Genomic DNA, 23799 nt, shown 5'->3' on the forward strand with positions numbered 1-23799 from the left:
ATGGGGGAAAATACAATGGGATGACCGAAACTCTGGGCAGAGGATTAGGTTGCCTGGGAAACTCTTATCAACTTCTGATAAGAACAATCCAAGACAAGAACTTTACCTGGCTAGGGTTAAAGTCCAAATCACATCAAACTTACAACTAAAAAACCTATGAAACAATTTCAGCACCCCCACACCAGGTGTTACAGCAAATACCATCTGGTGCAACCAGAAGTACACACACCCCACAGTCACAGTGGGGAGAGGTGCCTCTTTACAAAGGAATAAAATATTCACACAGCATGCAGTGCTATGCAGGGCTTTAGGCATTCACCCCACTCACGTCATTCATTCCCAGCCGTGTCAGTCGCCTGAAGATGGAACCTCGGGTCAGAACACCTTAAGTGCTTCGTACCCAGGGTAGGTCTCAACAAGTACTTGCACAGTCACTCTCAGAGTCAGGACACACTTAAAATGACTACACATGATAAAATAACAATAAACAAGGACTTGCCCCAAATAGTTTGCAAATTTGCCCCAAACCACTAGTGAGCCCTTTACAGCTTGACAAAACTCTGTGCTGGCAACCAAATCCCACTTTAGCTCACAAGCAGACTGCTTGGACTCGAGCTGAGTGTGCGACATCTCCCATGACTTACCAATGCCCCCTGGCCACATGTACACCTTATAGGCCACAATTTTCAATTTTTGAACAGACCGTTTTGTCCAGAGTTCTGGCAGTCCTTGCCTGTCCCCAGTGAACAGCCGGGGAGCAGAGCCCTCTCTCCAGGGAAATCCCTGGGGGTGCCCCGAGGGGTCCATGACCTGATCTTCTCTCACAGCCAAACAGAACCCAGTCCTGCTGTGGTCACCAACTGATTTGCATAAAATCGATAAGATCATGGAGAAAAGACTCTCTAACTAATTAAAGTCAAAAAGTGGTATGCTTTATTCAATGTTGGATGGCACAGGAGTAGCCTCCTAAAGGTGTGTGCACCAATCACAAAGCTCTACCCCTCTATTTATTTACAAAAGTCTTCCATACTTCATTCAACTACTCAAAACACCTATTCATAGGCATAATCCTAGCATTGCCTAGCCCTGCTTCATATTATAATGAGCCCAAAGTCCTTTATTCCTGGGCTCAAAAGTCCTTTATGCCTGCTCAGTTCTTCTCTAAAAATTGGGTCAATGGATCTTGAAATGGGTCAGTGGTCTTGAAGGATGAAGTCAGAGATGTCTTCCTCACAGAGACCTTTTTACCTTCATCTTATTGGCAGGCTACATGACCTCATGGGCACAGTTTGAGTGATCCTGCTTGCTTCAATTAGTTTCTGTGTCCAGATGCAGTCATGACTTCTTCCATTATCTCAATGGTCCATCTACCTTATTTCCTTCTAGAAACACAACTAAAATGAGCAGGTAATAGATTACCTATACGCTAACTTAACTATCTAATAATTATTAATACTTCCACTTCATCTCTACTCTTCTACTGAAATCCTAAACAATATAAATTGCTTCTATCCCTTAGCTAAAATCTTAACTCTTTAATTTCTTAACTCAAGGCACTGCAGGACACTGCAGACAATTCCTGAAGCACTTGGAGGATGATCTTACTCCCCAAGGGACGTTCTCATGGTGCCAAGTCAGGAACTGAAATGGGGAGTGAGGCCAGAGAGGAAAAGGCAAGCAGGGATGGGCTGTTTTCAGGGCAAGTGAGAGGGATGAGTAGTAGGAAGAAATCTGGAGCATGAAAGAGGAAAGAAAGCAAAGGTGGAACAAAGATAATGCTCAAAACAGTTTGGAAGTGGCTGCCAGGCAGTCCTGGCCCTGAGCAATGACATCTGCAGTAGTACAGGAAACTCGCAGCTCATGGGAACAAACTATCTGGCTGACTTCAGAGACCACAAAACCTGAGTGGTCTCCCTCTTTCCCCCAGCCCTTCCTGGCCCCAGGGGCTGATGGCATTTGGGCTCTTTCAGGTTCATCTCCCCACACCAACACCATGGGGGTGCTCAGGCCTGCTCTGGGCACTGCAAACAGGGGCTCCTGAGCCAGTGCTGCCCTGTCTGTGCCTGCAAGGATGTGGCACCTCTGTGAGCTGGGGGAGAGGCCAGGGCTGCAGAGGGGGGATGTTGTTGGCAGGTGCATGAGGACGCTCTGGGACGCTGCCCTGGGGTGTCCAGTGCAGTGGGGATGGATCAGCCTCTGCTCTGCTGCTTCTTCCCATCTTCCCCAGGGCCCTTGCAGAGCCCCAGCCATGCTGTTTGTCCCCAGCCTGCCCAGGGCCACCCTGGGGCTGCTCACGGGGCTTTTCTGTGCTGAGCCTTGGCCTGGGCGTGTTCTGGAGAGAGCCTGGGCAAGGAGCCTGGAGCCCCCAGGCCCTGCCCTGAGGCGTCAGCGCTGCCCCAGCAGTACCCATGGCCTGTCCCTGCTGCAGCCCCGGCACTGCCACCCCCAGCCCTGTGCCTGGCCCCGAGAGCCCTCAGGCCCTACAGCAACACCAGGGCCAGGAGGGCAGCGGGGCAGGGCCACGGGAGCAGCACTGGCAACACCAAGGGCTGCTGGTGCTGGGCACAGCTGCTGTGCCAGCCCTGATCTGCCCCAGGTCTGCACACAGACATTGCTGCTCCAGCTCCAGAGAAATGAGCAAAGGAGGGATCTCTTGTGAAAATTTTGCTGGAAATACCTTAAGTTAATTTAAAGCTACTGAGAGTACAGTTCGTCACTGACGCAGTCAGTGGCCACAATGAAGATGGAGAAAAACAAGATGGCAAAACCCATCATGCCGCTTTACTCTAGACAATATTTAAAAAGTAGAACAAAGAAAAAGAACCTTCAAAATTAAATCAACATAAGTATCAAAGATGACTTTTATTATTAGTGATTTGCAGAAACTGGCAACCAGTTTAGTGTTTGTGAAATTGTCCAGTGATCAGTGTCCACACTGCAGCCTTGAGCTCCTGGTTCCTCAGGCTGTAGATCAGGGGGTTCAGGGCTGGAGGCACCACCGAGTACAGAACTGAGAGTGACAGATCCAAAGATGGGGAGGAGATGGAGGAGGGCTTCAGGTAGGCAAATGTGGCAGTTAGGAGAAACAGGGAGACCACGGCCAGGTGAGGGAGGCAGGTGGAAAAGGCTTTGTGCCGTCCCTGCTCAGAGGGAATCCTCAGCACAGCCCTAAAGATTTGCACATACGAGAAAACCATGAAGACAAAACACCCAAAAGCTAAACAGGCACTAACAGCAAGAAGCCCAAGTTCCCTGAGGTAGGACTGGGAGCAGGAGAGCTTGAGGATGTGTGGGATTTCACAGAAAAACTGGCCCAGGGTATTGCCATGGCACAGGGGCAGGGAAAATGTATTGGCTGTGTGCAGCAGAGCATAGAGAAGGCCACTGGCCCAGGCAGCTGCTGCCATGTGGGCACAAGCTCTGCTGCCCAGGAGGGTCCCATAGTGCAGGGGTTTGCAGATGGACACGTAGCGGTCGTAGCACATGATGGTCAGGAGGGCAAGCTCTGACCCCAGGAAGAAGGCAAGCATAAAGACCTGTGCAGCACATCCTGTGTAGGAGATGGTCGTGGTGTCCCAGAGGGAATTGTGCATGGCTTTGGGGACAGTGGTGAGGATGGAGCCCAAGTCGGTGAGGGCCAGGTGGAGCAGGAAGAAGAACATGGGGCTGTGCAGGTGGTGGCTGGAGGCCACGGCGCTGATGACGAGGCCGTTGCCCAGGAGGGCAGCCAGGGAGATGCCCAGGAAGAGGCAGAAGTGCAGGAGCTGCAGCTGCCGTGTGTCTGCCAATGCCAGCAGGAGGAAGTGGCTGATGGAGCTGCTGTTGGACATTTCTTCACTCTGGGCATCATGGACTGTTGAAAGAAGACGTTGACAAGCTGGAACAAATTTTCTTGATTAAATTCCATGCTGTTTTATTAGGAATCACCTCAAAACTATTTCCTTTTTTTTGGAGAAATTTCGGTAAAATTTTATTTTTAAGTTCCCGTTAATGCTTCTGAATTACTGCCTCATTTCCAGTATTTTTCTCAGCCTGAACACTGGGGAGCCAAGAGGGAAATCAGAGCCCTGTGCCCCAGTGCAATCAGACCTGCTGGTCCCAACAAAGGTACCTTTTGCTAATTAAACCCCCCTCTACTTCAGGGTGATTAAACTTAAACCTTTCCTAAAACATAAAGTGGACTATATACTAGCTGGAATTTTAAATTTAGTTTGTCTAAACTCTTCCCTCCTTTTTTCCTGTGTACCTGGAAAGGGAGAAATACCAAGGGTTGTTCTGGCTCTCTGCTTCCTGGACTTCTGCCTACTGGGAGCTGTTTCTCCCTATCCAAGCCTTGTCCCTGCCAGTGCTCCCAAAGCCCAGCCCAGCCCTGGGAGCTCAGCTCTGCCCTGCAAACCCCTCCCAGCACAGGCCACTGCCCAGGGCCATCACTCTGGCACCAGGGCCTTAAGGGCAGCTCAGACAAACAGAGATGCTGCAAGCCAAGGTGCTGCTGGTGCCGTCTGAAGGCAGAGGAGGGTGAGGAGGCACTTTCTGGGGGAGATCTGAGGCAGATGTGCTGATCCCCAGGGTGACAGTGCAGGAGTCTCAGTGACACAGACAACCCTGACAGCCCCTTTCCCTTTCCTTTAGGAGAAAGCTGAGAGCTGCCCTGGCCATGCAGCACCATCTCCACAGCAGGAGGAATCTGCCCTGATGGGGGTCACTCCTCCCACATCCAACTTCTCCCCACCATCCATGGAAACTCCCAGGCAGGCTGAGAGCTGCCCCTGGCAGGTGGCACATCCCCTGGCCTGGCCAAGAGCCCTCAGGGCTGCAGCACCTGCTCTGCACCACAGCCCTGGGCAGCCCTGGCTGCAGCCCCAGCCTCAGCCCCTGCAGCCGTCCCTGGCAGCAGGAGCCGTCCTGCCCTGTCCCTCTGACGGTGCCCAGGGCAGCCCCGCTCTGGAGCACATCCTCCCCCAAAGCAGAAAGGGCAGCAGAGCCATCCTTACAGTGCTGTCAGTCCTGTCCTGGGTCAGCTTTAGGAGATCCCTGCAGCCAGAGACTTACTGTGTCAGAAGTGGTGATGAATTCTCCATGAAGAAGCTCAGAATTGTCCTTCCAGCTGCTTTAAGCCTCTGTCTGCTTCACTGCTCTCAGGTACCTGCAGGCAGTGCTCTCAGCCCTGCTGGGCTGTGAGAGGAGCTGCTCCTTAGGAGAAATGTCTTTTTGAAGCTCTTCTTGATTGCGAGGACCTGCCTCTGTGCCAGGAGCCCATCCCAGCTCAGCAGCACAGACACAACACAAGGACTTTATTAAGCCTCTTGGAGGTTTAGTGCTGAGTCCCTGAACATCAGTCCCTGAGAGTCAGTTAAACAAACCTCTCAAGAATTCAAAGTCACACACAAACATCAAGCTTTGTAGAAGTTTTAATGGGTCTCACTGAGGGACATGACTGAGAAAGTGTCCCCAGGTTCCACTTAGAGCAGAACACTGCAGGCAGTGATGACAGGTGGGGACAAACAAGGCAAAGGGGTCTCTCATGGTGAGCAAACCTGGATGTGTTTCAAGAATGCAAAGGGCCAAGGCCCGAGCCCCAGCCCCTGCCAAGGCACATCCTGTCCCTCCCTCAGTGCTCAGGGCTCTTCCCAGGCCACTGGGATGTGGGGATGTGCAATGCCAAGGGCAGGACCATGGGGCGGCCCCTGCCAGGCTGCTGAGCAGGGCCAAGAAGGCAATGAGGCCCCAGGGCTGCAAGGGTCACTTGTCTCCTGCTCATGGCTCAGGCCCAGGCCCAGCAGCCATGGCCCAAATGCTGCAGGAATTGGCTGTGTCAGGGCCTTGCAGCTGCTGCCCATCCCTGTGCCCTGTGCAGCCCAGGCTGTCCTACGGTGTCCATGCCCTGCGCCTCTGTCCCTGCAGGCTGTCGTCATCCCCTGGCTCTCCCACCTGGCTGGGCCCTTCCTTTGCTGACAGCTCTGCCTCCTGCCTGCCTCTGCCTGGCCACACAGAGCCCTGGGCTGCTCCAGACTCCTTTTAGGGGATGTGTATCACTACAGCCCTGCCCTGGGAAAGAAATTCCTTCCTCTCTCTTCCCAGTCTGGGCCTTCCTAGGTGTCTTTGGCATTAATTCTCTCTTTCTCTGGCTGTTCTCTCGTATGTCAAAAGGATCTACCATCTCTGAAACCACTCTTCAATCCCTCTCAGGGCTGTCCTCTGCTTTCCTTAGTCTCCACTCCACTGAACACAGAGATCTTTTTTCTCTGTACAGTGGCCATGTGCTGGAGGCCTCCAAACCCCTCCTTGGGAGATCTCTGGACCATTTCCAAAGTCTTGCCAAATGAAAACATTGTGCTCACAATCTATGAAAATCTCCAGTGGCCATGGCAGCCTGACCTGTCTGTTCTGGCTACTCTTGGCTTGGGGCAATTTTTGGATATACAGAATTTGGGAGGCAAAATTCTAATTTTGGCTACAGCCTCCGCACAAGAAGGCTGATTTTTTTCCATAGGATGGAAGGCACAGCCCCATTGTTTCAGGGGGAAATGAGAGGTGACAACAAGATTCCAAGGCCAGCCAGAGGTTACAGGTTTATTTCTGAGAGATACTCTTGCATGTATGGAATTTTTTCAGGGAAGTATCAGTTTTGGCCATGGGTATTTATAAAGAGCAACAATTCTTTTCCATAGGAATGAAAGCATGGAGACCCAGTGGTGCATGGGAAGATGAGAAGCAGCCCCTGGCATTCTAAGATCAGCTGGACCTGTCAGGTGGCCCCTGGGAGGCCAAACCAGTCAGACCTGTTCCATGTTCCCTTGGTTCTGTGGGGCCCCACAGTGTCCCAATGGCCCCTTGGTTCCACGAGGCTCTGAGGTGTCACAATGTCCCTTAGTTACACGTGGCCATGAAGGGTTTAAATGGTCTCCATGGTCCCACAAGGCCCCAAAGTGTCACCGTGGCCCTCCTTGGTTCCATGAGTTCCCACAGAGTCACAATGGTCTCCATAGGGAGAAACCAACCAAGCCCCCGTGTCACAGGGGCAGATGAGGGGCAGTCACCAGAGGCCAAGGGCAGCCAGATTAGATGGTGCTGGCAGATTTTGTCTGGGACTTATCCGTGGATTTTAGAGCATTTTAGAGACAGAATACCATTTTTGGACAATAACGCCTGGAGAAGAAGGACGGTTCTTTTCCATAGGAAGGAAAGCACAGAACACTGATGTTTCAGGGGCAGATGAAAGGTGGACACCAGAGGCCAAGACCAGACAGACCTCTCTGACCTGGCAGCTTTTGTCTGAAAGCAACCCTTGGATATTGGGAATTTTGGAGGTGGAATCTCAATTTTGGCCATAGCTGCCTGGACAGGAAGAAGAGTTCTCTATATTAGGAAGGAAAGCACAGAGCCTCAGTGTTTCAAACATAGATGAGAACCAGCTCTCAGGAAGCCAAGGCCAGCCAGACTTACCTCTCCTGTCAGCTCTGGTCTGGGAGCCATCTTTGGATATAGGGAATTCTGGAGGTGAATTCCAAACTTTGGCCATGGGCACCTGGACCTGAAAGGAGCTTTTTTCCTGTATTAAAGAAAAGCACATGGTCCCAGTGTTTCAAACGCAGATGAGAGGTGGCCCTTGGGTGGCCAAGGCAGCCAGATCTGTCTCTCCCAGCAGATTTCATCTTACAATCAAACAATGTTCGCATATATGGAAATTAGGAGTAGGAATCCAAATTTTGGCCATGGGACCGCTGGAGGAGAAGGACAGTTCTTTCCCTCAGGAAGGAGAGCAGAGAACTCCAGGACTTCAGGGGCAGATGAGCAGCAGCCCTCAACATGCCAGGCTCAGCCAGACCTGTCCAGCAGCCCCCAGGAGGCCAAACCAGCCAGGCCTGTTCCATGTTCCCTTGGTTCCATGGGGCCCCTGAGTTTCACAATGGTCCCCCATATTCCATGAGGCCCCACAGTGTCCCCATGGCCCCTTGGTTCTGTGAGGTTCTGTACTGTCAGCAATGCTCTCCTTGGTTCTGCAGTGTCACAGTGGCCACACAAAGGCCCAGGGGCTTAAAAGGCAGAACATGAGCCCAGCCCATGGTGTGGACCCTCCTTCTCCTGGGGTTTGTGTCTCACCCACGCTGGCTCCATGGAGTTGGTAGCTGTATGTGTGTCTTTCTTTATATCTTCTGTCTTTCTATCTCTTTCTTTATTTTTTCTCCTTCTAATTCTCTTTACCCGGAAGGTTTTTGGGCAATTTAATATTTTAAGGGTTAAAGGTTCCCAGGAAAAATGGGCTAAGCAAATGAAGGTACTGCTACAATAAGAATTTTATGTTGAATTGGATGTTTTCCTTAAGTCTTTGCCAAAGTTCCTTGACTTTCTGTATTTTGCCACTAAATTTCTGTGTTGTTTTGACCTTTTAGCTGAGTTGGTTAAAGCATGGTGCTGATATCACTGAGGTTGTGGGTTCAATCCCTCTATGGGTCTTGCTCAGTATTGCAGTTCCCTGCTCACAGCCTTGGCCTCCCTGCAATCCTGCCCTCAAGGATCTGCTCTCACCAGTCCCTGGGGAGCCTTTGGCACTCCCTGCCCTCCCTGGGGCCCAGGGATGCTCCAAGGGACTTGGAGTTTTGCTTCTGACTCCTTGAGCAGCTTCTTCAACCTTCTCTCTGTGCCTGGGGCTCCTGGACTCAGCCCCAAATCCAGTGTGGGGCTGATTAAAATACAGAAAGCCCTGAGGAGCTCCTTGTCTTCCTTCATTTGTCTTCATGTCTCCAGGGCTTGTGCAGCTGATTGGAGTCAGTTTGGAGTTCTCTTATGGAGGAAGATTTCAAAATGCACGTCATGACTTTTTTTTTTTTTTTTTTTTTTAATCAAGCCTTTTTTTTTTTTTTGTTATCCAGTACAGAGAAGAGGTGATTTCCCAAGTGATCTTGATGCTGAATGTCTCCTTAGGAGGTCTGAGCACAAAGAAGAATAAGCCCCTTGCAGTCTGACCCTGTTTGGACAACCTGCTCCTCACCCCAACCTCACCATGGCTGACATTGCCCACCTGGGACTGACATCCCTGTGCCTGCATCAGAACCTTGTCCCCTGAGCTCTCAGCTGGGTGTCCCAGACCATTGCACCATGTGCCACCTGCTCTCCTCAGGGCTCTGCCTGCACACAGGCCCAGGAGAAGTTTTCCTCTTTGTGAGGAAAGAATGGAAAGGGCTGAGCAGGTTTCCTGAACAACAAACCCCACTCAGGAATCACATGCTCAGTACAGGCTGCCTGGAATGATGTCACCTTTCTACAAGGGACAGTGTGACCAGAAATGGTCTCTGTAAGCAGAATGCTCTGAGTCTTAAAGCTGAATTCTCTGTCCCTCTCCTGGATTTCTGTTGCAGATGGAAGCTGCTGGTGCAATCCTCACCTTTAACTCCTCTTTAATGCAAACAGATGTTCCCAGGTGTGTAAAGGAAGCTTTGCTCAGTGTTTATGCAAAACTTTTCCTCATGGAACCAAGGAGACCCTTGAGACCCTGCAAGGCCTTGTGTAACCAAGGGTCCATTGTGACACAGTGGGGGCTCATGGATTCAAGGAGACAATTGTGACAGTACAGAACCTCATAGAAACAAGTCTCCATTGTGGCAATCATGGAATCAAGGAGACATTTGTGACACATTGAGGCCACGTGGAACCAATGGTCCATTGTCACACTGCAGATTCAAGAAGAATATGGTGACACCACGGAACCTCATGGAACCAAGGGTCCTTTGTGGCACAGCAGGGCCTCGTTGGAACCCAGGGGACCATTGTGACAAAGCAGGGCCCAATGGAACCATGGAGACCATTGTGACACTAAGGAAACTCATGGAACCACGGTGACCACTGGGATGCCATGGAACCTCATAAATCCAAGGGTCCATTGGGACATTGTGGTGCCTCATGGAATCAAACATTGTGAAACTTGGAGGCCTGATGGAACAAGGGTTTCTATTGTGACACTGCAGAACCTCATGGAATCAAGGTGACCGTGTTACTCTACAGAAGCTCATGGAACCAAGGGGCCATTGTGACACTGCAGAACCAAGGAAACTGTTGTTGACAGTACAAAAGCTCATGGAATGAAAAGTCCACTGTGACATGATGGAACCTCATGGACCCAAAGGTCCATTGTGACTCTGTAGGGCCTCCTGGAGTAGAGGGTCCATGGTGACACAGTGGGGCCTCGTGGAACCAAGGAGCCTCTGTGATACTCCCGATCCTCATGGAACCAAGGGTGCATTGAGGCACAGCAGGGCCTTGTTGGAACCAAAGAAACCACTGCTAAAAGCAGGGTAACTCATAGAACCCAGGAGTCCATTGGTACAATATAAAACCCATGGATCCAAGGGGGCATTGTGACACTTTGGGCCACATGGAACCAATGGTCTGTTATGACAATGACATCCAAGGGGACCGTGGAGACAATTTTGAACCTCCTGGATCCAAGGGGCCATTGTGACACTCAAGAACTTCATGGAACCCAGGATGCATTGTGACACAGTGGGACCTCATTGGGACAAAGGAACCATTGTTGACTGTACAGAAACTTCTGGTACCAAGGGGCTGTGGTGACACAGCAGGGCCACATGGAACCAAGGAGACCAGTGACATTTAGGAACCTGTTGGGGGTTGGGTTTCCTTTCCTTTTCTTCCTATTTCTTTCCTTTTTACTTATGTTTTTTTTTTTTTTCATATTGAGATGCTAAGACGCACCGATGGCTGAATGCCTGAGACAGGGGGAGGTGGCCAGTCCTCAGGGAAGGAGGGTGTCTGGTGGCACCCCTCTGGTTTTTGGGAGTTTCTCTCAGAGGGACAGAGATAGCACGAGAAGAGAGGCAGGTAAAGGACAGCGGCTGGGGCAGCTGGGGGTTCTCGCTCTCGGCTTTGGGAAGAGGAAGATCAAGCTGCTGCTTGGGGAAAGGAATTTCACCACCACTGCTACAACCCAGCTGGGAGCTGCCTTTCTCCTGCTGCTGGGCCCTGCACCCCCTGCCCTGCTGGGACGTCCCGCAGTCCCAGCGATCGCCGCAGAGTGTCTGATACATCTCGTCCAGTGCCCCAGGATTTCTGCTCATCCCTGCCCTTCCAGCCTGCTGCTCCCCAGAGTCCTGCCAGGGCCCTGGGATCAGCAGCCCCAGGGGTTTGTGCAGAGAGGCCTCTCTTCCATCCCTCCCGGCTGGGACAAAGCCGCCATTCCCGCGCGCTCCCCGAGCCTGCGCCACAGTGCCCCCTGCAGCCGCGGGGGAATCATCGCACCTGCCCCGCCCACCAGGAGCCACCAGCGCCCCTGCTGGCTGTGACCGGAACTGCACCAAAGGGGAAACTGCCCGCGGCCGAGAAGGGCTCACTGGGGGCCTGGCTCTGTTTGTTGTTAATGCCACAGTTATTGTTGTTTGCTGGCCTTGTTATACATACTAGTAAAGAACTGTTATTCCTATTCTTTTTTTTTTCCCCTGAGATCCCATCCTAATTTCAAAATTATAAAGATTTGGAGGGAGGGAGTTTAAATTCTCCGTTCCAAGGGAGGCTCCTGCCTTTCCTTGCAGACACCTGTCTTTCAAACCAGGACTGAACGTCACGGAATCAAGGGTTCATTATGACACTGCAGAAACAAGGAGGCCATTGTTGACCCTATGAAAGCTGACAGAAACAAGCAGCCATTGTGACACTTAAGGGGACTCATTGGACCAGGGAGACAATGTTGACACTACACAACCTCATGAAACGAAAAGTTTATTGTGACTCTGGGGTCCCATGGAACCAACTTTCCATTGTGACACTGTGGATCCAAGGAGATCATGGTGACACTACAGAAGCTCATGGATCCAAGGGTCCATTGTGACACAGGATGGCCACATAAAGGCAAGGGGGCATTGAGACACTGTGGGCTTTGATGGAAAAAAGGTCACAGGTGATAGTACAGATGCTCATGGAAACTATGGAATGTTGTGACACTGCAGAGCCTCATGGAACCAAGGAGCCATTGTGAAACTGTGGACGTTGTGAATAGAGAGAGAGACAGTTTAGACAAGTCCTGCCTTTGACTCAGATTTCTGGCAGTAGCTCTGTTTGGAGCAGCCTGCACATGAGATTGCTCTCAGTTTCAGGTTCTAAATAATGGAAGATGAGGTCTATGACCAAATGTAATATTTATTTGACAAAAATATAACAGACTAGATATAACACTGGAATTAAATAAAAAGAACTACTAGTACTCTAAAGGTACCCATATTACAGCTAGCAAAGAAACAGTATAGATTAGGATTCAATGTAACTTGCCATCAGATTGGTGATAGGGTACACTTAGAATTCTTCTCTCAATTCCCCGGGAAAGTATCCTCAGAGTTCATGTCTGAACATGTGGGAGAAGTCCCTGCACCATTCCAGAGTGTATGCGGGAGGCTTCTACCTCCGTGTAGCTTTCATAGTTGTCAAAGTAGTGCCTTTTCAGTCAGAAATCTCTGGCTTATCTCTCCTTATCTGTTCTCACACCTAGATGTTAAGTCACACCTAGATGTTAACTGAGAGTTCTACTCCTAGCACCAGAGGAAGAAAGAACTCCTTGGGTCATAACAACTAACTGGCCAAGGTTGTCTCATCACTTCACATGGGGGAGAGAATGTCTGGAGCTGTCACACCAGCTGCAGATAAGCTCTTCTGTAGTAGGGGGGATGTCCTGCCACAGTGGGGCATAATGGAGTCAAGGACACCATTGGTACTGAAATCCACTGGATAGAAACTTTTAAACACAATTTTGAGTATTTGAAAGCAGGTGTTCTTTATTACAGCGTGCTGGTCATTTAGGCAATCCTTTCACCATTCAAGTGCACTGAGCATCGAATGAACAGTTTTTATTGCACACACTGATTACGTATTCATTAGCTATGCCCACTTCCTTTGACTTTTTTGACGTTAGATGCACCCCTTAGCACAAGTCCTTACATGGTTCTTTGAGCTCTTTCTTCAATGTGTAACATCCTTTTTAGGTATCTGTTTCTTGACCCCCATTCTGGAGTAAAGGCAATATCCTTGTTTTGCATAACTTCTGTTTTGTCAGCCTTGCAGAGCTGAGCTGGAATCCTGCTTGCCCTTTGAATGACTTCTGTTTGCTGGAGTTACATCCTTTATCTGTTTCTCTAATGCTGTGCTGTTCTGTTCCATTATGTGACAGTTGTAGGTAGGGTGACAGAAATCATGACTCAAGTCCTCATCATCATTAGACAAAACAGTCGATTTTATTCTTCAAAACTTTTTATATAGAGAGTTCAAAACTCTCAGCTCTAGACACTGACTGGTCTGAGTCTTAGCCCCACTCAGCTCCTTGACCAGTGATATCTCTGCTCTCTGGACTGACCATGACTGGCTGAGGTCTCTGCACGAGCTCTCTTATTCACCTGGGGACTTCTAGAACAAGCCAGGTCAGCTGAACTGTGAATCCAGGAATACCACTAATAATGGAGAGTTGAACGAAAGCAATGCACATCCAACCACTGTGGTTACCACTATGTTTTTCCTTTATTTCATGCAGAATGGCGGCTTATATACATTTCTACATAGTTTACACATTCAATAGCTTTTTCATTGGCACACAGCAGAGGAAAGAATGCAAACACACAATATTTGGTTTACTTCTAAGGTGGCTAACACATGCCTATTAATAACTCTATCCAGTGACCTTCAACACCCCATTATTTTTCCCAGACACCTTAATATCTAATTCCAACTGCGCCACAACTTCACTAAGTAGTTTTATCTGCATCACAGGCTTCAAGGCCTTAACAAGGCCTCAGGTCAGGCCTCAGCTAGGGTAGTTCAAGATCTAGATATCAATCATGTCCTCCTTCTCTGAGGAAATCCGTAACAAATCCCCTTTTTGCTTTTGGAACTACCCAGACTGAGTCAAAGGCGCAACTAATTGCATTTCGCACACACTTTAACACACAGGTCACAACTATTGATATGACTAAAATAACAATGAAAAGAAAGATTCCAAAATGGATCATGTCTTTGATCCAAATGGCAAACCCAAATGAATTGATCAAGTTGTCAAATGGAGTATTAACAACTACAATTTTTCCCATGTTACTTCTTAGCTGTCTGAGCTGTTCATAAATTGAACGAGAGTGATCTGACAAATTCATGCAGCACAAGCCTTCAAATTCCTCACATCCATGCCCTTGAGCAAGGAGAAGGAAATTGATGGCAGCTCTGTTTTGGAGCACTGCATGGCGGACAGTTGTAACATCCACAGTGAGTTCACCCAACATGTTAGATGTTATATTTATTTGTTTTGATGTCCAACAAGCTAAGGTTCATAACTGGGTCAGAGCTTGAGCTGATGCAACTCCTGGGGCAAAAATTGATGCTACTATTACAGTTGGGGGTCCCCACAATGATACTGAAGATTTACAGGTGGGATCTAACTCAAGAACATTGCATTTGGATCATCGAGGTGTTTGTGAAAATTTTATATAATTTGATGAATGGAAGGAGCAAACAGGGTTAATTTCCCAAAGTAACATGGGCCCCCTGCAGCTCTCTGGGATACTGCAGACCAGGCTCGATTCCCACAGATGAGGAAAATTGCAGGTGGTAATTTTCTTGCATTATCTCATGGTGGTGCTACAAGCTGTGTCCAATTGTTGCAGTACTCTGTATTGCTATAATACAACGGGGATTTAGGAAACAACCAAGTGTTGCTGACTTTGGATTGTCTTACATGGCCAAATGTAAAACAATAATTACTTGGTACAGAACCAAGGAGAACAAATTCCGGTGGTTTAGTACCTATTATTTTAAGATCTTGCGTGATTGCAACAGCTTGTGCTCCTAAATAATTTCTTGGGATTTTATGGATTTCACACCAAGTTTCAGAATGGGTGCAAGTGGACCCAGTGGGCTGATGGCACCATGTGTTCCAAGCCTCTGTCAGATTTGGATATATTTTGGCTTGAGTCCAGTTTTTGAACTCTGTCATTGAAAGCAATGGAACTCTAATTAAACAGGTGCAAAAAGGACTGGACTAAAGACAGACTGTCTCTAAAGACAGACAAAATGAATCTTGTCTAGTTCAATTGGTCCATGTGACCCACATGTTTTCTCTTTTGTCGATGTTGAGCACTCCAAATACATTTCCTGTTAACACAATATAGAGAATAAGTAGTTCAACCCACAGCATTTTGCTGGTACTTTTGGTGTTTACCTTCAGTGTTCTATTAAAAATACTTTCAACTCATATTAACTTAACTTTTACAAATATAATTATACAAACTAGTTATTTCACATGTCTAAAACTTAATTCTAATTGGGGTTGGAATTGTTCGAAGATATTCCAGGCAGGTTGTTTTCTTCCGGATCGTTTTCACTGTCCGATGGTATTCTTGCCAGAGGACACACACGGGTAAATCAACTCGGCACTCAGACAGGACCAGTGTCTGTGGACACACACATGTATCCACAACCATTAAACAACACTTGACTCGGCTCTTGCCACTCACCTGTATGCATGTTTTTATAATAAATAAAAAGTCCCGGAATTGCCTGTGTCCTCCTCTCTTTTACTGCGTGATGATGAATCACGACCACAGGTTCTTCTCGACCTTCCGCTAAACATAAATAATTCAAAGTAAACAATGCTTTTGACAACCTACTAACTACATCAAGGTCATCGGTCTGTTTTTGTTTTGCAAGATAGTCTTTCAGGGTGCGGTTTGCTCTTTCTACAATTGCTTGACCTGTGGGAGAATGAGGGATGCCTGTGGTATGTTTCATCCCCCATTTCTGTATAAATTTGGTAACTCCCTGACCAATGTAGGCTGGTCCTTTGTCAGTTTTGATTTCCACAGGCACACCCATGACTGCAAAGCAAACAGACAGATGTCTTTCTACATGTAAAGCTTTTCCCCCTGGCTGTACTCTTGCCGAAATAAACTTAGAATAGGTATCAATTGTGACATGGACGTATTTCAATCTTCCAAATTCTGGAATATGAGTCACATCCATTTGCCACAGTTCTAAATCTTTCAGTCCCTTTGGGTTTGTGCCTAGCCCCAGTCCGGGCCCATGATGACTGCACTGAGGGCAGGCACGCAAAATTCCTTGTGCATCACTCAAAGGAATCTGAAATTGTCGGTGCAAGGCTCGTGCATTTTGATGGAATGTTCTCATGGCTGTTGCGAGCCTTTTCAAACCTGTTCTGAGGGGGAACATGGAGAACACAGCTGACTGCAGCATCTGCTCGTGCGTTGCCTTCTTCCAAACCTCTGTTGCACTGATGACTTTGGATGTGCATAACACAGAAGACATGATGGCGTTGTTTCAGCACACGTCTCAGTTGTAAAAACATTTCTCCAAGACACTGATTCTGGGTTTGCCTGAGGAGTGCATCTTTGATTCTCTGTACAACTCCAACTACGTACAAAGAATCTGACACAACATTGAGTGGTTCCTTGTTCCAGGTCTGCAAAGCCCAACACACGGCTTTCAACTCAAGGGTTTGCAGTGTATCTCCCGCTTCTCCCTTAATTACGTGTTGCAGCCATTCCCCTTGTTGCTGCCAAACACACGCAGCCTTTTTTGTTCTTCGACCAGCATCTGTAAACACTGTCCTGCCTTCCACTGGTTTCAGTGAACACAAAGGCCTTTCCAACCATCGGTGACAGGTGATCAGATGCCACATCGGACCTTTTGGCTGCTTGTTGTGAACCACACCTGCAAAATCCAACAACGCTTCTTGCAATGCAACTGAGTGCCTCAACAGCCATTCCAAATCCTCATCCTTCACAGGAATGCTGATGTCTGCTAGTTCTTTCCCGTCTATTTCTACAATTCTGTCTCTGCCTTTTCTTATCAGTGCTGCAAAAGCATCTCTTCTGCTCATGACAGGACACTTTGGCTGCACGGGCAGAAACACCCACTCAATTACAATTGCTGCAGAATCGAATTTTTGATCAGATCAGTTTTCCCCCTTTTTTTTTTGCCGTTGAAAGACAATGGCAAGTGGGCAAGCTTCAGCGTTGGAAAGGAAAAGTGACAATGGAAGAAGTTCTACACGACGGGCACTCCATCCATGCTGAAGCTTCTCACTCAGTTGTATTAAAGCTCTTTGTTGTTCGGAGGTACAAACTTGTGAACTGTTGGCATCACTGCCACGAAGCCATGGCAGGAACGGTAACAAGTCATCATTGGTAATGACTACAATGGTTTGAACCCATTGCAGGTCTCCAAAAAGTTTCTGAGCATCATGCAAAGTGGTAATGTGGTCATGTAAGATAACTTTCTGGGGACAGATCTGCGCATCTGTGATCAGCCAACCTAAGTATTTCCAAGGGGCTGATTGTTGTATTTTTTCTGGCGCAACTATCTATTTCTGGCGCAGTCTTTGATGCTCTAATTGTGAAATCAGCCAGTCTATTTTTGTCTTTGGCAGTGATCACTTTGTGGCAATGAGAATGTCGTCCATGTAATGATAGATTAGAGCATCGGAAAAGCATTGACAAATTGGTTGCAAGGCCCAGTCAACAAACAATTGACACATACATGAAGAATTTCTCATGCCTTTTGGTAAAACAACCCACTCATATCTTTTTGTTGGAGCAGCTCTATTAATTGATGGCACTGTAAAAGCAAAACATTGAGTGTCCTGTGGGTGGAGCGGAATGATAAAGAAACAGTCCTTTAAATCAATGACAACAATGCTCCACCCTTGCGGTATCAGGGTTGGTGCTGGCAGGCCAGGTTGCAAGGCACCCATGGCCTGCATCTGTTCATTGACTTTTCGCAGATGGGGCAACAGTCTCCATTTGCCTGATTTTTTCAGAATGACAAAAATTGGAGTGTTCCACAGACTGACAGATGGTCGAATGTGTCCAGCATCAAGTTGTTCTTGAATCAGCTGTTCTGCAATTTTCAGCCTTGTTTCAGTCATGGGCCACTGCTCGACCCATACAGGGTTGTTGGTCAACCAAGGGATCTTTAGAATGGGTGGCTGCTCTGCAGTGGCCATTAGGAAAAATGCTGATCTGTGGTTAAAACCAAACCAAGCTGGGAAAACACATCTCTGCCCAGCAGTCCTCAAAGCCTGACAGGCAAACGCATGACGTACAGTCATGCTACAATAACTCGATCATTCTTAAAACTGATGCGAATGGGATCTGCGCTGATTGCAGAAATTCTCATTTCACCCATTCTGACAATGTGGTTGGTCGGAGCCTGCAAAGGCCAGTCATGAGGCCAATACAATTGATTCAGTATAGAAACATCTGATCTTATGTGTAGGAGTAGTTCTAGCTTAATTAGATGAGAACCACACTACAAGCGCACCGTTCTGAATGGGCTATTTGTCAAGTCCAAAGTGAAGAAGACATCATGGCCAGTGGAGCCAAAGCCTCCATCCATTCTTTGTTTTTCATGTGGCTCTCTTGGATGTTGGTGATGTGGTAAGATATTTTCAAGAGCTACAATTTGAGAAATTATGCTGCCCTTTGGAATTGTCACCGGTGGTGGCAAGGCATAAGCTAAAATTTAAACTTGTCCAGTAAAATCTGCATCAATGAGTCCTGGGATCACAATCACACCTTGTTTGCTTGTGGAGGATCTGCCAAGGAGAAAACCTCCAATGATAGACGTGACACTGTACATTGGGCCACAGACATTGGCGGGAATCATTGTAACTTCTTTATCTTGTAGAGTGACTTCTGCAGTTGTTTCCACATCCACACCAAGACTCCCCCAAGTGGCAGGCTTGTTTCTAATTAAAAATCCATTGCTGAGATCTTCTGGGTCAGGGCATCGATTTGTGTCTTTACGTAATGCCGCAACGCGCTGCGTTTGAAGTTTCCCAATCTTCGGCAAACCTCAGTGGCATGATTGTCAAGGTGGCATTTTTGGCACCACTAAGACTTTTGACAAACTGTCTAACATGACTTGTGTCGCCACATCAATAACAAGTTACATTAATTTGTTTGTTGCCACGTGAAGACTTGATCTTGGATTTGCCATTTGCCAAAGCAGCAGCAATAATGTGTTCTTGGTACTTGATTGCATTGTGCATGGTTGCCATGAATGCTGCATTCTGACTATTTTGTTCCGCTCAAGTTGCTCTCATTAACATTTCATCAACAGGGCTTCCCTGAAGAAGTGTGGCTAGAATGGTTCTGGTGCATGAATCGGCATTTTCAAAAGCTAAAGAACAAAACAGATGATCTTGCACATTTGCTGTCAAATCTGTTGCATCCTTCAAAGCAGCTGCCAATCTGTCTATAAATTGTCCATAAGGTTCAGTGGCTCCTTGTTTTATGGTAGAGTAAAGTGATGATTTTTTCTTATCTGGGACAAGCAGTATGGCTCTGAGAGGTAGCGATTGAGCCAACTGATGCATTTCGACAGGGTAGGTGATCTGCACAGCAGATGAAGTGTATGTTCCATGCCCAGTTAACATGTCGGGCTGGATTGCATAAAACGGATCACCCACTTGTCGATGCTTGTTGGCTTCTTCTGCAGCCAGGCGCTTCCATTCTCGCTCAAAACTGAGAAGCTGCAATGGTGTGAGAAGCAATGATGCAATGCTGGTACAGTCAGCTGGGCAAAGGAGGTCAGCGGTGTAGATGTAATGAATAATGTTTTTGCTGCCTCTGATCTGAGTCCGTATGTTGTGACGGTCTCCTTGGCTTTCTGGAGCATATTCCAGTCGTATGGTTCCCATCTTGCAGTGCCATTGGCAATTAAAACAGGACAGGAGAGGGCATTAGCTGCATCCCAATCTCCATCCATGACTGCTGCTTTGGCAATTGCAGCTCGGTGTTTGTCAATTGGATTTGTTGCAAAAGCTGGCATTGACACTGAACAAACAGGTGTCATTGCTGGTGAAGATAGAACGAGGCTATGGTCCCTCTGGGCTCTAGGTTGAAGGCTTGCAGCTGTTTGTTGCTCTCTCATCTGTCCTGATGTTGTGACAGTTGAGCAAGTTTGGAGATGACTTGATGCAAATTGGATGAATGCTGTTTGTGTGGTGGGGCAGTGACACACTGGGATTGTCTTTGTGATCGCTGTCTGCCACGGGCTGCAAAAGCAGTCACTTGACTGTCTGAAGCTTCTGAATCAGTGTCAGAGGGGAGAGGGCACCCTGTTGGTCTGGGGCTGTGTGACGGCGTTGGTGTCTCTGTTCTTGCAGCTGCTGTTGCTGTTGTTGCCATGTGTGCTGTGGTTGCCATGTGTGCTGTGGTTGCCAGGCACTGTGGAGTCTGCTTCTCCCCCACGGGGGAGGGTGAGTGCTCGGTATCGCTGTGCGCCGCTGCGCGCCGGCGGGTGACGCGCTCCCTTTGCTCTGGGTCACTCTGCGCCCGTGTGCGCTGACGGAGGGTCAGCTCTGCCTGCGCTGCCACGTCACTCTGCTCTCTGCCTCGCGTTCTGCCTCTGTGCTGCGTCACTTGGGACTGCCCATCTCTGCCCTCAGCTCCCCCTGAGTCCCCGCCTGTCTCCACGCCCACAGAGTCTGGAGGCTGAGCCATTTCCTGTTCGCTCTCACTCCATCTCAGTGGCGGATGGGGACAAGTTCTCTGCCTGAGTCACACGATCAAGAACATCCTGTGGGGTGGGGCTGACGGGTGCACTCAGACCATGAATCAGACAGTTGTAAATGCTGAAAAGTTTCACGACTTTGGGGTGCTTTTGAGATGGGAGGGACGGGATTTCTGTTTTTGCCTCTCCTGCCCCTTCAAAAGCCTGGATCACTGCCACAGCCGCTTTTTTCTCAGCAGAGGCAACTTGCAAGGTACAATGCACCTTCCACCATACAACACCAAGCTCACGGGCACTCTTTCCGTCTTTCCTTCTGGAAATTGCCGAGTTCCAAAGCAGTTCTCCAACTTCCCTCCATTCCGCGGTCCTGAGTATCAAGGATGGCTTATGTAACTTTCCTTTTTTCCTGGCCCACTGGGCCAACTGCTCTAACTTCCTTCACTTTTTCTCCTCTCTTAGGGAGGATATTTAAAAGAAGCCGCACTGCTGCACTGAGATCGGCGTCCATGTTAGCTCTGATCCTTCTTTCCCCACTGCAGCTCACCTTCCTCCATGGGGTGGTGCTGACGTTTTTCTTCAGGGTCAGACGACCATCGCCGTGGTTCCAACCCCCCGCTCCTTTCCTCTCAGTCCGTCCGGTCTCGGTCCACTCAGCTTAGAAGCCTGGTCTGAGTCAGGTCCAAGAAAGGAGTCTTACAGTGAGGGATCTTTTAGTATCTAAACTCGACCCCTTGAGGACTCTTTACATTCAAACTGGAATCCTCAATAAAACTCACATCTAGACAATTTCAAGCATTTAAGCAAAAGTTTTCACATACAGCAAATCAAAATGCATTTGAGTGAAGGGCATCCCTGTTCAGGTGCCACTATCTTGCCAGGGTTACCTTAAATATAAGAGAGGGTTGGACAAAAGCAACACAGGTCCGACCACTGTGGTTACCACTATGTTCTTCTTCTATTTCGTTCAGAATGGTGGCTTATATACATTTCTATATAGTTTACAAATTCAATAGCTTTTTCATTGGCACACAGCAGAGGAAAAAATGCAAACACACATTATTTAGTTTACTTTTAAGGTGGCTAACACGTCCCTATTAACAACTCTCTTCACTGACCTTCAACACCCCATTATTTTTCCCTGACACCTTAATATCTAATTCTAACTGCACCACAAGCTTTACTAAGTAATTTTAACTGCGTCACAGGCTTCAAGGCCTCAACAACGCCTCAGGTCAGGCCTCAGTTAGGGTAGTTTGAGGTCTAAATATAAATCATGTCCTCCTTTCCTGAGGAAATCTGTAACAAATAAGAGAGCTCATGCAGAGATCTCAGACAGTCATGGTCAGTCCAGAGAGCAGAGATATCACTGGTCAAGGAGCTGAGTGGGGCTAAGACTCAGACCAATCAGTGTCTAGATCTAGGAGTTTTTAACTCCCTATATAAGAAGGTTTTGAACAATAAAACTGGCTGTTTTGTCTCATGATCAAGAGGACTTGAGTAATGATTTCTGTCTCCCTACCTACGACTGTCACGTAATAGAACAGCACAGCCTTGGAGAAACAGATAAAGGATTTAACTCTGGCAAAGAGAAGTCATTCAATGTGCAAGCAGGATGCCAGCTCAGCTCTGCAAGGCTGACAAAACAGAAGTTATGCAAAGCAATATAACTGCCCTTACTGAAAAGTGGGGGTCAAGGAACAGCCAGCCAAAAAAGACACTGGATAATGAAGACAGAGCTCAAAGAGCCACATAAGAACTTTGGCTAAGGGGTGCAATTATATCAAAGTAAGTGGGGATAGCTCATGAATGTGTAATCACTGTGTGTGATAAGAACTCTGTTCATCTCATGCTCAGTGCACTCAAATGGTGAAAGGATTGCCCAAGTGATCAGCACACTGTAATAAAGAACACCTGCTTTCAAATACTCAAAACTGTGTTTAAAAGTTTCTATCCAGCAGCTTTCAGTACCAGTGGTGTCCTTGACTCCATTATGCCCCACTGTGGCAGGACATCCCCCCTTACTACAGAAGAGCTTATCTGCAGCTGGTGTGACAGCTCCAGACATTCTCTTCCCCGTGTGAAGTGATGAGACAACCTTGGCCAGTTAGTTGTTGTTAGCCAGGGAATTGTTTCTTCCTCTGGTGCTAGGAGTAGAACTCCCAGTAAACAACCGGGTGTGAGAACAGATAAGGGGAGATAAGACAGAGATTTCTGCCTGAAAAGGCACTACTTCTACAACTATAAAAGCTACACCATTTTTCATGGAGGTAGAAGCCTCCTACACACACTCTGGAAACATGCAAGGACTTCTCCCACATGCTCAGACATGAACTCTGAGGATACTCTCCCAGGGAAATGAGAGAAGAATTCTATGCGTACCCAAAACCAACTTGATGGTAAATTACATTGAATCCTGATTTATGCTATTTTTCTAGCTTTAATATGAGTACCTTTAGTCTACTTGTAGTTCTTTTTATTTTATTCCGGTGCACTATGCAGTCTGGTAAATTTTTGTCTACTAAATAAATAATTCATTTTATCATAGTCCTAATCTGCCATTATTAAGACTTGCAACTGAGAGCAATCTGGGGTGCAGGCCACTCCAAACAGAGCTACTGCCAGAAATCTGAGTCAAAGACAGGACTTGTCTAAGCTCTGTCTCTCCATTCACAACACTCACAGTTTCACAATGTCTCCTTGGTTCCATGTGGCCCTGCTGTATGACAATGGAGCCTTGGTTCCATTAGGTTCCGTACTGTCAAAAAGGCCTCCTTGGTTCTGCACTGCCAAAATGCTCTCCTTGGTTCCACGGGGCCCTGGTGTGTCCCAACAGCCCCTTGGTTCCATGACCATCCATAGTGTTCCCATGGTCCCTGAGATCTGCAGTTTCACAATGGACAATTGGTTAAAAGCAGCCTCACTGTGTCACACTAAATATTGGCTTCCATGGGGCCCCACAGTGTCATCATGGACCTTGGTTCCATGAGGCCTCGCTGTATAACAGTGGATGATTGGTTCCATGAGGTTTTGGACTGTCAAGAGTGGTCTCCTTGCTTCTGTAGTGTGCAAATGTTTGCCTGGTTCCATAAGGTTCCTCAGTGTCCCACTGGTCTCCTTGGTTCCATGAGGCTCTGCAATGTCACAATGCTCCATAGTTTCCATCCCTTCTATCACCGATGTCCTTTTTTCCATCGAGGCCACAGTGTCTCAATGGCCCCTTGCCTTTATGTGGACATCCTGTGTCACAATGGACCCTTGGATCCATGAGCTTCTGTAGTGTCA

General features: G+C 47.9%; 1 protein-coding gene and 1 long non-coding RNA gene across 2 annotated transcripts in view; one reads left to right on the forward strand and one right to left on the reverse strand.

The window, feature by feature from the left end:
• The window catches only part of LOC310920682, a 241096-nt gene that overhangs the window by 146521 nt on the left and 70776 nt on the right, over positions 1-23799 (forward strand). The window lies entirely within an intron of this gene.
• Positions 2898-3830, reverse strand: LOC310920607 (olfactory receptor 14J1-like; the record flags this gene model as incomplete). Its single annotated transcript, XM_083880667.1, has 1 exon — positions 2898-3830. One exon carries the CDS (start codon positions 3828-3830, stop codon positions 2898-2900), a length of 933 nt encoding a protein of 310 aa, XP_083736793.1.

This window comes from Zosterops lateralis, assembly GCF_965231275.1.
Source record: "Zosterops lateralis genome assembly, chromosome: 31".
Classification (NCBI taxonomy): domain Eukaryota; kingdom Metazoa; phylum Chordata; class Aves; order Passeriformes; family Zosteropidae; genus Zosterops; species Zosterops lateralis.